This window comes from Sander vitreus, chromosome 17, assembly GCF_031162955.1.
Source record: "Sander vitreus isolate 19-12246 chromosome 17, sanVit1, whole genome shotgun sequence".
Taxonomy (NCBI): Eukaryota; Metazoa; Chordata; class Actinopteri; order Perciformes; family Percidae; genus Sander; species Sander vitreus.
Window position 1 is genome coordinate 13,337,187 of NC_135871.1, and position 18,969 is coordinate 13,356,155.

Consider the following 18,969-nt stretch of genomic DNA (forward strand, 5'->3'; position numbering starts at 1 on the left):
AAGGGACCGTTCGGTATTTATGGAATGGACCACCGGAGGAAAATAGGGGAGGGTCATGTCTTTTTATTCTTTGTTGAGGGGAGGGTCATCCAATTGTTTTTTTGTCTACGGGGAAGGGTCACCCAACTTTTGTATTCATAAGTAGAGCAAAATTTCAAAATGGCTTGTTTGGTGCATATTTATCCATGTAGCTCCATGTAGCTCTCTCAGTCTCCGTCCCTATCGCTAGCAGATGGATCCCTCCCTGTTTAGTCAGCCAGACCTGTAGCTTTAGAGACCGTGGGATTACCCAAACTGAATAAATCCCTCTCGCACATATAAACACAAAAATGCTTTGCTAGCTCAATCGTGTTGTAACTAAGACATCTGCTGAAAACATAATTTTATTCATGAGCATGATTGCCGTACTGCTTAGTTCAAAAACATCCAAAACACTGTACGGAAACATAGCTTACCAGACGCAAGTTTTTATTTTTGAAAAGCCGAAACTCGGGCCGCAGACAGCACCAGCCGGCAGCCGGGAGTGCAAGAGACGGGAGGTATATCCTTTCGGTCCCGGTGATTATTTGTGATTATTTGTGATTATTTGTGAAAATGTGCAAACGACAGCCTTTTCAAGGCATTTGAGAAGGAAGAAGTGGTAACATGCAAGCTCCCAAATTGACGCTCATCTGAGAAATTGAGTTTTGGATAATGTTCAGCTTACGCCTAGTGACGAGTCCATAGCAATCAGTGTTGAATTACCCAGTATGTTTTGCTGAATGGTCTCAATGTTTTATTGTTTTATTTCATGTGAATACTAGTTTACTAGATGAATAACTTAGTATTTGAAATAATGCAGTAATGCATGACGTGTGCATTTAGTTTCCATGATTATTGTGTTTCCACAACAATGTTAGAGAGTAAATCTACTGAAATGGCCACCAAACCATAACAGAGGAGTATGATACGTCAGATGAGACTGCAGAGGTTTCGACACGTAAGGCATGGCTGTAGAAAGTCAATGGAAACTTTACGTCTTTGCTAATCGCAAGCTAATACAATAGGTTGATGAGAAGAGTCATCCCTTTTCTTCCAATCATCTTGAAGGGATGGCCAAAATTTAACGCTGATGAAAGGGGGGTCGGGTCTGATTTCACTTAAGATCCCAGAACTCTTCTGGTGTTCCTATAATTAAATAATGAACAGTCACTAAGGAATTAAGATCAATTTCCAAAAGATGATTTTTTTCTTCTTCTTTTTAGTCAACTTTAGCACGGGTTCATAAACTTGTGAGGGCCACTGTAACCACTGATTTGTACAATGAAAAAGACCGAGCAAAATGCAATTTTAATTAACATTGTCTTTTCAATATATACATTATAACATTGTAAGTGCTAAGTAATAATAGCATTATATGTAATTATTCAGCGTTGCAGGCAGCGGTTATGTACACCTCACACATCTCACCTCCTATGCATCCTCTCTTTGAATCAACCTCTCATCTTCTCTTTGAATCAACCTCTCTTTTCTAACATGCGGTGTAATATCCATGTAAAAAGGATCTCCCGCAGTTCTTTCACACTAAATAAGAATGGAAAAGATGCATTATGAGAGAAAAACTGCCTCGAGATGTTGCCGAAGGTCATGGGGAGAATAATTACATAAAGTTGCCCTCATCACTGCATCATGGCTTCACTGTGAATTGTGATTATCCTGCAGTTCAAGTTAATGAATAATAGAAGACCACAATGTCAAAAAAAGAAGCCAATCTGTCACAAGATATTTTTAGTTTGTTGTCACTCAGTGCCTGTTAACAGTGTTTAAGTCAAAGTGGCAGTGTTTTCTTCAGACAGCTCTGGACAGCCCCAGGGAGCCTAGGTCTCTAATTGACAGTGATGTGCTCTTTAAATCGGTGCTGAAATGTTTCATCCATCGAGCTGACCGGAGCTGCAGCGCCTGACAAGATACATTAATTAACACAGAAAAAAAGAGGACAAAAATAAAAACCTAGAAAAAATGAATTAAACGCCAACTATTCATAAGTGGAAATGCACTGGCTTAGCACAGTTCTTTTCAAGAACTTCAATTAAACATTTTCTTATGACACAATTAGGTCTGGATCTATTGAAGAAAGGCCTGCCGTTTCCTGCTTTTCCCCTCTATTTTACTTAAACATTAGCTTTCCCTTTAGTATAATATTAAATGTTGATGGAATCAAAATATTTTCTCTTTGAATTATAAGTAGTTATGTGTGGAAACAACAGAATATTATAATTCTTGAAATGTGACGATATTGTACAGTGTCATCTCTAAACTATTATTTTTATGGAAACTAAAGATGCACTGCACTAATAAAACAAACAGAATTCATACCAATATAAATGTAAGCATAACATTATTTAAATGTACAAAAAAAGGCCAGTGCTGTATGGTAATTTTTCATTTTGCATTCTTCCCACAGCCTGTGCCATGTGAAATCATCCAGCCTATTAACACACACTGCTTTACACTATACACTTTGATGCTAGTTACCAAAGCCACAATTTACCTTCCACCAGTTCTACATCTATTTTCAGTTCAGTATCTATTTTAGCTAAACAATGCATGCAACTAAATGGAATTGGAACATATTAGTGGCAAAAAGGGAAGAACTAAAAATAGAAATAAAGTAATCAGTCAAATGTTTGGCAAATATTAGTATAACAACCACTGGAGTCCATGTATTCACAGAGTATTCACACTATCCTCATGAACCAAGAATGACCTTTTAAAGCATTAGAGGGAGGAATTAGAGCTTAGAGCTTTTTTATTTGCATACACAAACAAGGGATGCAATCCAAGATGCATGAACAATGCTATTTAGCATTTAGAAAGGTGCTAAGAAGGGCTGGCTCACAGAAGCATGTCTAGAGATCACATCATGTGTTATTGTGTGGAGGCGTTTGTTGTGCAAGTATCCGCTTCTCATCAGGCAATGACCTTCAAATACTGTAACACTTTACACACAAAGATCTAACACTCTGGTTTTCAGAGAGAACAGTGTGTCCTTATACATTTTGTGACACTGGCACTCTATTATAGAGCTTAAACGGTCTAATTTTTATTGGTATTTACTGATACTGAAAGTGTTCTCTGTCACTTGAGCATCATTGGACAGTTAGAAGGCTCACATATTATGAATACAGAGAAGTAATCATTAATTCATCACTGTTCCTGAATAATAAATGTCACGGATATTTACCTCCCAAAATATTGCAATGTAACCTCTTTGTTGACACACACACACACACACACACACACACACACACACACACACACAGATATTCACTATCACTCCCTATCCACCATGAATCCCACAACAAGATCTATTCTCTCTCTCTCCCTCTTCATCCCTTTCTTTCTGCTCTGTGAGGCAGGTTAATGAGAATAATAAAATCACACTCTGTATTTCCTCTGTGCCTTGAATGGCCTCATCAATTTACAACTGGCGTGAAAGTAGAAAAAAAAAAGAATTGTGAGGGGGAGACAGGGAAATCGTGCATGTCTAAAATACCTGCACTTTCAAAGCATGCGTTTTATATCAGCCTTGAATTCATGAGTGAAAAGATTTGTTAATTAGAAACAACTCAGGGTGCAGAAAAGCAGCTGACTGCCATATCTTGATTTGTCATTAATTCAAGCCTCCCTCCACCTCCTCCCCACTGCTCATCATTCTCCTGGACAGCTGACACAACACCTCCAGGCATTTCTTATGCACCCGTAGCTCTTGGACTCGATATGATAAAATATCAATATAAGGTGCAAGTCAGATATATTTCAGTGCACTGATTGAATTCCCATTGCCTTAGCTTTTGGATATTTAAATGTCAGGATCATATAATGGCTGCAGAGTAGACATTTTAAACATTTAAACACTTCAAGAGAATAAAGCATGAATGTCCAGAAACAGTAAGCGTTAGAGAAGAAGAAGAAATGTGAACAGTAACTTACTGGAGGTACAGTTAATCCTGATACAATCTAGATGGGGAAGAATAGATGAGAGATAAATTCATCTTTCAACGTTACAGCTGCAGACATCATTAAAGCATACAGTCCACCCCTCTGGGGACACACACACGGACACTGTCCGTCCACTGATGCTCTCACCCATGGCCCTGAGCTGCAGTGAGCTTGTAAAAGCTCTGCAGTGTAGTTGTGCCAGAGAAGCCCAACATGGTTTACAGCAATGTAGAACCGAAAATCATGAGAGCTGAGGTTAAGTTATTTGTTTTTCCATGTAGCCAAACAAAATGTTTTACATGTTGCATGCTAGGAGATTACTGTTATAGGATATGATCTTCTACACAGTATGAGAGCATCAGATTTTGGTCAGGGTCAAACAGGGCCAGGAGGAGGCTATTCCGTTTTATTCTACTTTTATACCTCACTACATTTTAATGAGGCAAACATTTTACTTTTTAATCTGCTACATTAATAAGACTGCTATAGTTAGTTGTTGTTCAGATTCTCATTTTACATAAAAAGAAAACATACGACCATTATTAAATATGGTGCACTGTTACAGTATAGATTTATGTAGTTAAGTAGGTGAAACTAGCTCCACCGACCAGCATTAAATACTGCTCACATGTTAATGCCTCAATGATAATCATCACTCCAACACTCTAAAAGTATGGGGCATTCTGCACATTTGAATGAGTCCTTTGACTTTTGACTTTAAATTAATTAACATTTTGAAGGCAAAACGTTTACTTTCTCTACACTGTTGTATTGCTACTTTTACTCCCCAATGCAGTACAAACAGTATAAACAGTAGGTAGAATTTAGCTCTACCTCGACCAGGTGTGGCATTGGAATGCTACTACTATTTAATGTATTAGTAATGATCCATAATAAATTCTATCTTATATGGAAGTCTGTTGAAAACAAATTTGAAAGGACTTGCAATGAGTAGTGGTATTGTTACCTCTACTTAAAGTAAAATATCGGAATACTTCTTCCACCAGTGAAGACTAGTAGAGGCAGCACTGCTAACTGCTATTATTTTATTTAGCTGGTAACAAATTGTCTTGATCCTACCACAACAGCTCTCGCACAAAGCCATACTGATTGACACTATTTCTGTATCGTTTTTTTTACCTCTCTGTTTCCTAAGGCTAAGCTCATGTCTCGCTCTAAGAAAGGTGACCCAGATCGAACTCCCTCCCCTCCCCATTTGGCCCTGCCTGTCGTGTGTTGTCAACCACAGCAGAAAAGTGGTCGCAAACGGCCAGAGACCAACACTAGCCTACCCTTACAGGGAATGCTCTGCTATTTGAAGGAGGGACCGGGGGAGACAGGCTTCAAGCGCTGATGGCTGGGGACAAACTCCAAAACTCTAAAATGTGTCAAAGATAATTCAAAAGAAAACAGAACATGGTGACCTGTTTTCATCAGAGGGCATGTTTTTGTAGTCGCAATGATCTGACTTGTCAGCCCTGTCAGTGTGTGGCGCTGTTGTCTTTCGTGGTGGGACACATGCTTCCTTGTGGTTGACAGCAGACACAGACTGTCTACTTTGTATGCACCGCTAAACAGCACCGCTTAGGGAGCCCATTTATGTTTAGCCAGTGGAAAAAAGAAATAGATGACTATCATTTGTGTGGCATTGCTCTGTTTGAGAGATATCAAACTTTTCACAGGCATCATTGGATTCTTTCCTGAGCAAATAAGCACACATACTCACACAGACTCTTTCATTTTGTCCCCAATTTTCTTTTTGCTGTAGGCTGTGGTGGGGGTGGATTTATTTATGTGCAATCAGGTGCATAGGTGAACAAATGATTGCAGGGCATTGGTTGGCCATAACTCACAACTAAGGGCTGCATCATATTAAGTAACCAATATGAGTGGAGTTCTGATATTATAAATATACTCATCCTCAGAGGAATTATTAGCTCCCTCATATGAATGATAACAGGATGATTTCAAAAGAAACAACAGGAAAGAATACAGCAGTATGTGGGCTGTAAGAGCAATTCCCTTTAGAGAAGTATGGATGTTGATCAGAGGTTAGCTGATGGGAGTGGGCAGCGAGCATTCCCTGCTGGGCAACAGCAGCTGTGTGCTCAACTGGCAGTGAGCGGAGAGCCGCAGACTTTTGGCATTGAAAGTCTTTACACCTTCTCCCTCTATTCAAAATATGTATATGGTGTAGGCATATGTGTGAGAGAGAGAGAGTGTGTGTATATGACACATGACGTTGCTGCTGCAGTCGGTGTATGTCCGAGGCGTTACCTAAATTGACAGTCAGTCGGACGCGGCCGCTCTCCAGCTCAAGACGCAGGGTGTCAGCAGACTCCCTAGATGTGGTGGCTATTAGGATGCCAAAGGCTCGCTGGGAGCGGAAGCGCAGAGACACATCTTCGGCTTCTGTGTGCATCACCACTGGCAGCTGGACCTTCATAAACTTACTGCCGTCGTAGCTGAGGATGGTCGCCTCTGGAGAGAGAATAAGGAGGAAAACAAGATGAGTGATCGGTAAAATGGAGTGTAGCAGATTTAAGTCAGTTCAGCTTTTAATTATGTCCTATTTGTGTATATAATTTAATGTTGTGAATTTTAATCTTGATGAAAGTCATACATCAGGGGTGGAGACATACATAATATTTAATATATACTCAAATACAGCTCTGTGATTTGGAGGTCACCAAACACACAGAGAGAAAGCCTGTTATGTGTCTGTTGGACAAATGCACCCATATACCTCTACTGAAATACTAGCTTTGCAGTGAGTGAGCCTAGCAGCCTGCACTAACTTGTCATCCAGCATCCAGTTACATAGAGGACTGATTAAAGCATGACGTTGACAAACACAGGGACTATAGGTTTCCAGGAGTGTCTCTGGGTGTGTTTCTCAGACGTGCTTTGCAGGTTTGTTAGAGAAGACTGTGTCTCACTGATATAGGACATCCCAAGGCATTCTGACTGCAGACAAATCCAACTAGGCTACTAAAATTACAAAATGCAATATAAAACCAATGGGTCAATTCAAAACTCACTTAGCAAGTATCTCCTAAATGGCATGTATACAAATATGTCATGCAAGAGCAGTGTGTAAAGACTTGTCAAAAGTCTAGCATTGCATTACACCATGTACTACAGCTGACAGCTACCCACACTCCCTTTAAAGTCTGAGTCCTGTCTTCTCTGTGCCAATTTAGGTGGCGGCGGCCTCCATCATAGACAACACAGAGTAAGTAGAAACAAAAAAACACATCATGACAAACAAAAATGTTACTATAGGTAAGTCCATCAATACAAAGTGAAGAGTTAATGTTTTACTAGAGAACAAGTGGCAGCCTTGCATCCACCATTTTTTGAATCTGCAATTTAATAGTGACATACTACAAAAGGACAAATTGATATTGACGGTGGAAAAAAACACAAACGGCGACAGCATTGTAATAGTCTGTGAACCTTGAATATTGAGCTTCTGCTCAGAGTGACTGCATTTACTCAAAGCATTAGGCAGCCGTCTGGAGAAATGCAGGGGAGATTGTTTAATGCTGGCAGGGGGTTGTAACAGCATTTCCGGTAGTGTAACTAAACCATAACCTAATAACAAAGCCATTACTGCAGCTGCAGTGCTGCGACAGATAGAAGACAAGTTGGAGGGACGGGAGATGGAGAGTGGTGGGAGCGATAGGGTACCGATGTACATACACCTCCTCATCACCACTTCCTCGTCACACAGAGCCAATGTCACATCCATCCCCTGGGATGACTCCGTCACATTCCTCACCCAAATCCAATATCTCCACGCCCTCCTGGGGTATGCAGCAGATGACAGGGGCGTGTGACAAATGAGTTTTCGCTGCTAAACTGTCTGCTTCCTGCCAGGGAGCTAAAGCAAAGAGCTGCTTTTAGACACTGTAAGCAGAAGCCAGGAAAAATGAAGGAAGATCCTAATACTTAAAAATAATTGTCACAGCAATATTAGCTAGCACATGAGAGCATTTCAGTAGCTCAAGTGTTTGACTTATTCTCGGTATGTAACTATGCTATATAAAGTGAGAAGAAAGTAATGTGATGTACATTTGCAACATCTCGTATAAATAAAGAACATTTGACTCATATGAATAATCTTGATTTCTTTCAGACCGAATAGATCAAATTAATTAAAAAGTAAATATTGCATGTCACTCAAGATGTCGCATCTCCTGAAATTCATATAGAAGGTTGTCTAAAATGTCACAAATAAGCAAAGTCCAGATAGATATGAAAGTATGAAGAATGACTTGTGAGTTGAGCCCGACCGATAAAGGATTTTTAAGGCCGATATCGATACAAATATTTGGTGATTTCCGATATATCGGTCGATATAAAATATAAAATCCAGAAACGCATAACAAAACATAAACAGATTTCCCTAACATTAGTTATTTGTAGTTATTTATGAGTCCTCACTAAAATAATATGATAATGCAGGTTAAAAATAAACATGTTTGTTTTATTGTCACAACAGAACAGAGGAACATCAAAATGTATTAAAGTTCTGATAAATAAAATGTCTAAAAATACAAACTTAAGATATGAAACTTAAAGTCCTTTGAACAAAAACACAACAACAACAAAAAAAAATCATTGTGTAGCCAACATTCTAGAGTGCCCTCTGGTGGACAAACTATGCAACGCCAACACTCATAACATGGTTGAAGGGTGTTTCGTCCATTTTTATTTTGTTTTTTCAAATATTCATTTATCGGCCATTATAAATGCTGATACCGATAGTTTGGAAAATGACTAATATCGGCCGATAATATCGTCCCGTCAAAATATCGGTCAGGCTCTACTTGTGAGGGAATCATTACTTAATGCAAAGTGAGCAGCTGTCAAAAATCCAATCCTGGAAGCCCAGGCATTTTTAATGGCACTCCCATGTTTAATATCAAAATAAATTGAGAGGAAGCTGGAGCTTCTGTCTGTGTCGACCCAACAGGAGGCTGTCAGAGGGTAGATGGAGCATACCAAAACTAAACCAAACATTAATTTTCTGTTTTGTAAAGAAAATACAACATTATTATTATTAAGGTGCCAGGCCCAATCCAATTCAGAATTTGCTAGAAAACACCTGCCAAAGGCTTTTGGAAAATATTTCCATGGCTCTGAAATATCATAAATAATTATCATGCTCATGCTCTCATGTCTTTTTAACCGCAGCTTTGAGTATCTTAGAATACATAATCCAAATAATAGAGTTGCTGCTATTAAATGTGTGAAAACAACCTGCCAGCTGAGTGGATTTCCAGAGACAGCGAAACTATTCTCTCTACAGAAAGAAAACAGCATCATCAGAGGCCAACCTCACATCTGCTGCCCTGTGACTGTCCATACTGCGACTTCATTGGGGCAACGAAATGAGAGCAAGGATAGAAAATGGATCAGTGTCCGTTAGGAGTGGTGGAATCTGCGACTTCAGCTTTGCTGTCAGGAATACATGCAACAGCCAAGATGGTAAAGATTTAGCATGTGTGAATTAGGTTCTTCAGCCATTGAGACTATTAAAGGACAATTACCAGTAGGTTTAATGATTTAAAAGTTAATCTTCAGCCTTTTCTCTGCTATCAAAGTTCCCTTAACAGGGCCTATTATAAGAAGCTGTAGAAACCAGGAATCAAGAGCTGTAATGTACATCTTAAACTTCGCATGAGATGACCAGTTCTCTCTAATTTGTTACTATATTCAAGAGTGGTGAATGGTGACTAACACACAGTGTGCTGTCAAAGGGCATGGCTAAATCTTGTTTTAATGCTAAAACTCAGTCATATTCCCCTTTGAGGGCATTTCACAATTATGCAATAACATTCTGCACCTCTTGCCTTTAGCTTCGGGCCAATGGCACATGGATTTATGCTCTGAAAAGCAATAAATGTGCTCAAAGAACCAGTTTTTCTATAGTTATACTAATTTTAATAATGGTATTATGTTTTCCATTCAAGTTGTAGATTTTGCCATTGTGGACTGTTTTAGAGCATGATATCCGCTACCTATTAAAGCTCATGGCAATGCTGTATTGCAATATTCCATAAGAATTACATATATTGTAGGACTACTATATTTCACAACAAAACAAGGAAGATTTCAAGCTCATAAAATCCCTGCTGGTGAGCAGGTAAAAGCAGGACAAAGCCTCTACTGACGTGCATACATCAGCAAGTCATATGTATGTGTGTCTAGCACATGTGGTGTACAGTATACTTGAGTATACTTGTGTATCGATCTGTATATTGATTCTTCAGCTTCTAGCTTCATTCATTGCAGGTATCTTTAAGTAAACATCCATCTGCAGCCATTGTCCATGTGATATAATGCAGGTGCTGTCAGTGTTGGAATCCAGCATGTCATATCTCATTAGGGAATATGTGCATGTGCTGCAAGGCACCTACTACACCATCTGGGAGGGGGCCTTAGCCTCGCACTGCAAGACTAATATTTGGGCTAATTAGCAACTAGAGGAACAATGAAGGGGAAGACATTTGGGATGCAAGGGGGAAAATTGCTTTGTCTGCTTAATTACAATCTCTCAAAATAGGGTGAATAACTCTGTGGTTCTCTTCCGAAGCTCCACCTCCTGTTCCTTCCACTCGTTGTCATCCTCCTCCTCTGCCATATGCAGTAGCTGTATTTTGCCACCGGGTGGTACACCATGCATGGATAAGTGAGAGCTGGGGTAATTCTTTTGACAGCTCCTTGGCCTGCTGGTGCCTGCTTCATCCTACCAGTGCAGAGGCAATCTGGAGCCATCAAAACAGCTGGCAGCACACCAGGGCCCATCCTCCATACCACTGCTCCCACCCACACTCTCGCCGATGCCAGTCTCGTATAAGAGCAGAGACAGCCAGAAACTAAGAGTCGGACAAAGGAGCCAAGACGCCAGAAGACCCTTGAGTGTTGGGAATGAGGAGAGGCGGTCATAGAGGCAGAGGCCTTTGTAACATGCAGCACTTTCTGTGAAGTAGTTTCAAATGCAGAGCTGCAGGTTTTCTGCTTTTGTTTTCAGATAGTCAGAGTGTATTATATCTTTTTGAATCCAAGAACACTTTCATTATCTTGCTGAAGTGAAACAATCTGTATCCCATGCCCACTCCACCTCCCTCATGTACTATGCAACTGTCAACTCATTAGCTAGAATGGAAGTGCACGTGTGGAGAATGAGAGCCAAGCCTAACGGACACATTCATCAGAGATGAAGGAAATTCACTTACTCTCCTTTATGTACTTTTAGCTTTTTCTCTATAATGAAATATTCATTTCCTGCCTTAGCATTAACTGCATTACTGCATTCACAAGACTGAGTAAACTGCATTCATAACAGCAAACACAAAATCTTTCTGGTATCATGTACCTTTGTTTTATTTTGCTTTCATTTGACTCATTCAGCAGATTTCTATCAGCATCCAGCTGTATCATTAGCATCTTAGCCAGATATGTTCTACATTCCAATTACAGGATATTTAGGCAACACCATTTTATCAAGTGAGTAACTTGAGTACAGAGGAAAAGCATGAGCATATAGATGACACATGTAACTGTGTGGGATGTGTTACATTCCAACTGGAGTTAATTTGTTTCTCCCTGATGAGAGAACCTGTTCCTGCTGAAATTCCTGTGCAGATGCATCACGCTGTGATAACAGTGTGACATGCTTGGGCTCTTTTTGACATTTGCCTTGATTATGCATATGTTAACTGTTTTTTTGCTCATTTGCTGCGATCGCTCTGTTGAGACTTCATGATGAAAACTCAATACGTACTGCTGCATCATATAGGCTTTACAACTTGTGTACAGTCCTGGCTTTAGTGACTTAAAAGGATATATTGTACTTCATGTTGATATGATAATCATAAATTCACTGTATACAGTAGCTTTACATACAGTGAATATACACTTGAGCTAATGCACTTGGTTAAATATTAATTAATGAATACAAAATAAACATGTCATTAAGCCACTTATGTGTGATTGAATCCAAAAACCGGTAAACAATATTCTTAAGACTCAACAGATCTTCATTACACCCAAATCTTGAGCTATTAATATAGGTTTATATTGAAAATCTAATTGGTGAATAAACTATACAGCCAACATATTTATTTATTCACTCTGATTATGTAAATAAGCCTGAAATTCCAATTCTATTCTGAAAATAATTGCCTCAGAGCTGACCATATTAGCAAGTGAAGAATTTGGCTTCCTCACACAGCTGGTTGTTCTTTTAATCCGGCTACATTTCAATCAAAGAGGTCAAAAGACATTTCTCTGTTTAGAAAGGCCATCAAGCTATTGCTAAAAAAGTCGGAATCATGTTGAGCCTTGCATTAGTGAACACAGAAATGTCTTTATGACTGGTTGTTATTTTCAGCTACATTACAGATATGGTAACAACAAAATACAACTACAGTAAAAAGGATCGGCAGTGGAGTACTAAGGCCAGTTTATCAAGACGATCTCGGGGGCTAACTTCAAGCAAATGCAACTCTAAACAAATACAAACAAATATTGTTTATCATGCCATAAGCTACAGCTACTAACATGAAACTGAATTTGTGATTTTATTTTATTACGAGCACCCATAAAAACTGTGCTTTCCATGTAATAAACTACTGCAGGTGTCAGGTTTACATGTGCTCCAGCTAAGACATGGAGCTACAAGAGTTCACTGTGTGACACTCACTTCTCCTCTTTCTCTTCTCTGGAGGAGAGGGAGATAAGTATTCTACACCAAGTCTGGTCATGAGCGAGTGGTTTGATGAGCCAAATGGTTAGCAGAAGACAGCCAATTTACAGGCTAGCGTGCATGGTGGACGTGACCAGCAGCGTCTCAGTGGTGCATCAGTCACCTGCCACTCAGCATAGTCTAATATCAAGCAGTCAACACTCTACGTACCCTGACTCATTATGTCTGCTTCTCTGTGGCTGTCTGCCTCCACATCCACACTTTCTTTCTTGTCTTGTATTACTTTCACTTGGCTGTTTCAGAGCTGCTGATGTTCAACCATCAGGCTGGATAAAATGACCACCTGCAGGCTTTAGTCTGGGGTTGCTGTTCAACCAGAACTTAAAGTATATAAGTTGTATATATATGTATAATTGTATATAATTAAAAATAAATATTTTTCTGCTTTTCTATGATGTCAATTACGTTCACATTTTTATGATCCAATGCCTACCTCAACACAGTGCATAGTGTGGTAGAAGTCGCTGTGTAGCATCATCAACATTTCACACTGACAAATCAAGATTATGCCTACCAGGCAGATATGCCGTGCTACCAAACAGCTGGGTAGACAAAATTAGACAAAAACAAAGTCCTACCTCTTTCACAGGAGCGTCCCAGGTATCCAGTCCCAGAGCAGTCACACACGTAGCGGTTCCAGCCCTCTCTACAGACCCCATTGTTTTGGCAGGGATTGCTCAAACACTGTTTGGGAGGCTCCTTAGTGCAGGAGGGCTTGACCCCGGCAGCCTTCTGGACCTCGGCCAGGCGCCGGACATCCTTACTCTGTCCGTCAATGAATAGATCCCGGATGCAGCCCACGTAACCGTAGTTGAGTAGTGCTGTCCACACCTCAGTGGGGAACACCAGCCCCATTTTGTTCTCTGGCAGACCCCCAAGGTAGAGATTGTCATCCAAGTCCAGGATCTCACTTTCTCCAGGGGCTGTGTAGGCAGTACGTAGGGTGTTGATAGAGATGGTACCTAAAAAGATAAGATACAGTGGGATAAGTTTATTTTTTTAAGTATATTTTTTTTTTAAACAACTCTGAGGTTATTCATCAGATGGACACATTATATCACCTATTGGTGACTGTTTATGCTAAAAACACTATCTGCCCTGCAGTAACACAAACATGCAGAGAAGACCATTTAAAGATGGTTTGATGAAGAAATTAGCTTAATTGGTGTTATCCATCTGGACAAGGTCAAGATTTTCTTCATTTAGAATGACTGATGAGTGTTGATAAGACACATTAATCACGGGAAAGCTAGTCTATTAGTAGCCTAATCTAGGATCCCTAAGAGTATCCTCTCCATTTCCCCTGGATTTCCCATAATAAATCTCCTTTATCTATAAAGCAGTGGTCATAAAAACGAAAGGAGAGGAGAAGAAAAATCGTTACCCCTTCTATCATTTCAGCCAACCAAAAAAAAAAAAAAAAAAACATCATGGCCATCTTTTTGAACATGATTAACGGACTGCAGTCTATTTTTTTCACCCCGTCTCTCCTTCTGTTTGCCTCTCCAACACATAAACCTGCAATGAGAGTTTGTGTGTTTCCCCACCATGATTTATCGCTCTCATTCAGGTTTAATTCTCGATCTGGAGCACGGTAAACAACAGCGGACATGACTGGACTGTAAAGCTGTGGAAAGGAAGGCCTTACTGTGGGACTCAGACTGGGTGATTCATTTGTATATGGATATGTTACTCTGAGTGCAGGAGCCATTGTGGATCTTTAATTAATGGTGGCTCCCTCCACTGCCTGCATCCTTGTCCAGTAATCTATATACCACGTTGCTGAGGACCCACACAGGCCACTGCCTGGGAAGAGTGGCAAACAGTAGGCAAAGGATGCTCAAAAACAGAATTGCCATAAAGGCATAATTTGCATTTTTAGTGGCAGATGCATGAAATGGCAGATATGAAAGAGCTATTAGCTGATTGCCTTGGGCTACATGGCCGAGTCCTAACTACTTGTATGTTGAAGAAGAGTGCAGCTTTTAAGTTAGTTTTCTTGTCAAATTGTTTATGTTGAAACAAACCCTTATCCACACATGCATTTTCTGCAGGGCACATACGACATTAAATGGGGCCTTTCACATTTCATTACAGCAACCATTAGAATGCATATCAAAATTAAGTACACGTATGATAAATATCTGTACTGTATATATCGGTTTTCAATGAAAGCACAATTTAATTGTAGATGTAGTAGTAGTTTTTCTTGGCTGTTTGATCTGTTAAATCTGAATCTCTATAAAAGTGCCACAAAAGAATAAAAAACTAAATCACTACATTAGTCAACAATAACTGTGGATATGTACTGTATGTTCTTTATAGCCAAGGTGAGCCAGCCTTCTTGCAAAAGTGCTTGAAAGAGACAGCTAAGGACCTAGTGCACAATGATTAACCTGGTCCCACTTACATGTTCCGGTTCTTTTCTCAGGGTCTTGGCCCCCGGCATCTGTTCTAGCACTTTTCTGCCACCACCCACTGCCCCTGCTCTCTCCAGCCACAGCTGTTGTGACTTCCAAGCTTTGCACAATTGGCAAGGGCCACCCGTCACGTAGCCAGAACAGCTCCCTTTGGGTTATCGCTAACGAGCTCAGTACATAAAACTCATTAGCGAGGAAACTTTTCTCGGAGTAGAGCAGGTGCCCTGCTGAAGAATGAGCGTCAGTGTGGTTAGCGTGAATTGTGATGGAAGTATCTACACCCCAGTTATGTTAGATCTCTCCATATGACAGGTTGTACAAATTGGTTTGTAACATTACTTTGTCAATTATACAGTTACAAAGTAAATAAGTAAGGAGCCATCATCTAATGACTTATTTAAATCCCATGGTATCTATACTTAAGTCTTATTAACGTCGTAAATGGCAAGCAAGCATGCTGTAAGTCTACAACTGATGTAAGTGGGAGACAAGAGAAGGATGTCAGCATCTTTAAGGAATCTACTCCGACTGTTCTGCTCACTTGTCACAGTCCTGTAAGGAAGTGTGTACACACAGTCAAGCTATGTTAAGTCAGAACACACTATACAATCCCATGGGGACATGTGCCATCACCAGGCTAGCAGCATGGGAAACATATACCACATGTACACATTGCAGGTCTGCCTATGTTTGGAACAGTATTCAAAGCCAAGAGGGGAAGGGGATGTGTCTCTGTGAACGCTACCAAGCATAAAAGGAGGAGGAGATGGATACAGAACAAGATGGGAACATGGAGATAAACATGTCTGGGAAGATGAGGGAGGGGTATATGATGACAGATAAGAAAGCAGATGAGGGAACGGAAATCTTGAGAAGCAAGTACAGGATGTACAGTTTAGGAGGGTTGATCAAAATGATGATGCAGGCAATAAATTAGGATGGATAATGATGACGAAGAGCAGCATTCCAGCCAACTTTAAAACCCTTTGACCACATTTCTGTCCCTCCCTCTCTTTCCATCTCTGAGCCGTAAGAGGTACTCCATCATCAAACCTGAAGGCAGGGGTCCAAAGGACAGCTTAGATCTCTCTCACACTTTCTGCATCAGCAGCTAGGTTCAACTTGGCATGATGTCCCCTAACCCCACTCACACATCCCCAAAACATGTTAGACGGGGGATTATTGCAATCCAGTTAGGGCGATACGGCCAAATCTCTCTATGTGATTGGATTCTCTGTAGAGAGAGTAGCTTGTGAGTGGGCTTAGGGGAAGTCTGCATATGTGGATGGGTTTGTGTACTGTTGTGTGCGTGCCCTGGCAGGAAGTGGTGCTTCAACAGAGCAATGTCCATGTAATGTCTCTGATGAGTGACCCACGGCACTCACGGCCCAGAAGCCCACACTTAAAAGTAGAGTGTCTTTTAGCATCTCTAATGCATTGAGGTTAGAAGATGCTGTCTGAGAGCGAGAGTCCATTTATAGGGTTGCTTCCTGCAGTGAGAGTGGGCTAAACTAAATAGGGCAGGGATCATTATCCGCCATTGTCACGGCTGCAGGAAGTGTTGCACATGGAGGACCAGGCTGCAGATAATTATGCCTGGCTGTTGAGTTTCACTTTTGTTTCGAGTGATGTGCTTGGTGGTGTGTATTAATAAAACATCTGACACACAGATGAAAAGCTGAGCATACCATTTGTTTTGTGACTCATGTTCTCAGGGGACTAGTGAATTGTTTACTTATGCAAAAAAATTACCTTAATTCTATAAATTATTAAAAAGTGTAACAAAAAGGGCGGTGGGGTATAAAATAGCCTGCACGAGCCAAGCTAGCATTATGACGTAGGAGGGACTGGAATTTTTTACTGAGCTTTACATAATAATGTAAAGAATGTAGAATAATAATACGGTTGTATATTGAGAGAAATTGATTATTTCCATTCAGGCTCTCATAAAGGTAACTAATAGGTTACAGCACGGCACAGCATACACTTCTATCAAAACATGTCTTTACACAATTTAAAGTTTATGTCCACAAATGAACTACACCTATTTTTTTATTTCACAAAGCTCTGAATCAGCTCAGCTTTTACAGAAATATGATGTAGCAATAACTCATGTGGTAAAAAAAATCTGTATTTAGAAGGCCGTAGAAGTTTTTATATCACTCGATTTGCACAAATGTGATATTTAATGCACCATTACATTTACATGTATCATGTGGGAATGGAAATCGCATGAGGCCTTTTCAATACAAAGGAACTGCAAACATTCTAATGCTTTCATTTGAGGTGCATTGCACACATATTTACACACTGCAAACAAACAGTTTTGTGCAGTTTATTGAAATCTTGAGATGCTTTTAGATTTCAGAGGACCGCATACTTGCAAAATTGAATGTGCACTGTGCGGCACTCTAACCATTTTGTTACTCCCCTAACATGGGAAGTCATAACATAACACAGACCTTTTTATGTCCTTTACACACCAGTATGCAAGTGTTGACGCCTTAGACATGAAGAAGGGAAGAAAAGTTATTCTGAAATGTCATTTGTGCACAGCTCAGCACAGCACTGTGCAGTAACTGTCTCAGTCCTGAGAGAGACCACCTCCTGTTTCCATGGAAACTTAGGCAGAGTAGACAGAGAGAACAGCAAAAAAGATGTTCGATAGCTTTTGTGTGCGTGTGTTAGTGTGTGGGGGTGGATGATGGGAGGTTACTCAACAGATAATGAACACAATCTAATTTAGACAGTGTTTCTTATAGTTTGGTCTACTATAACCAAATGTTGTAGATTTATGTTATTTGAAAAGTCACCCACAGCTTTTTCTTCCACACTTATGTTAAGTTAAATCCAAGCCACTCAGTACTGTTGCTATATATTGCTGTATAGGACTATATTCACTCATGCATTTCCATTATTAGAGCTGAATGTTTGTTTAAAAAAAAACCTCAATGATTAATATATATATATATATATATATATATATATATTTATATATATATATATATATATATATATATATATTTATATATATATATATATATATTTATATATATATATATATATTAGGGCTATCAAAATTAATGTGATAACGAGTTAATGAGCAAATTAATTCCTTATAATGCCACAAATATTTGATGCGCCAGCATCCTGTGATTTTGGCCTCGGGCTGCGCCGTAGTTTGGGAAATCAGGAAGCAATGCAGCAGTAATGTTAGCAGACACCGTAAAGTGGTCTGTGATAACATCCAGGGATCACCAAACCCGCCATCTGGCTCGGTGCGGCGCAGTGAAGCGCATTTCCGTTCTGATCTAGGTGGAGACCCGCGGTGTGCTGAAGGTGTTCCTGGAGAATATGAGCCGCGATGCCGTCACCTACACCGAACATGCAAAGAGGAGGACGGTGACCACCATGGATGTGCTGCACGCTCTGAAGAGGCAGGGCCGCACACTGTATGGCTTACGAAGTTAAACCTGTGATCCTAAATCACAATTAAAAGGCTCTTTTAAGAGCCACCCATTTAATCTCAAGAGATACTTCCTGTTCTGAGTACCAGGCTTTATTACTTACATTTTTAACTATATCCATGATCATTAACAAGCAGCTCAAGATCTCCCCAAAAAAAAAGAAAAGAAACAAAAAAGAAAAGGGTCTTTTGAATGGCAAGTTCAGTTTCAAAGCCTTTCCAGATGGTTCTCTCGACAAGACTGTTATTTGCATGTACTGTCGATGTTAAGTGAGTTACCACTGGAGTATGTCGAGTCTGAAATACCACTTGACCATTAAAAA

General features: G+C 40.0%; 1 protein-coding gene across 3 annotated transcripts in view; it reads right to left on the reverse strand.

Moving 5' to 3' along the window:
• The window catches only part of LOC144532596 (neurexin-1a), a 272,440-nt gene that overhangs the window by 147,783 nt on the left and 105,688 nt on the right, over window positions 1-18,969 (reverse strand). For all 3 annotated transcript variants that reach the window (XM_078273444.1, XM_078273443.1, XM_078273445.1), the window contains exons 8-10: window positions 13,339-13,722; window positions 6,259-6,462; window positions 3,973-3,999 (exon numbers count right to left, since the gene is read on the reverse strand). In XM_078273444.1, the coding sequence (XP_078129570.1) occupies window positions 3,973-3,999; window positions 6,259-6,462; window positions 13,339-13,722 (615 nt within the window). The remainder of the gene's footprint in view (window positions 1-3,972; window positions 4,000-6,258; window positions 6,463-13,338; window positions 13,723-18,969) is intronic.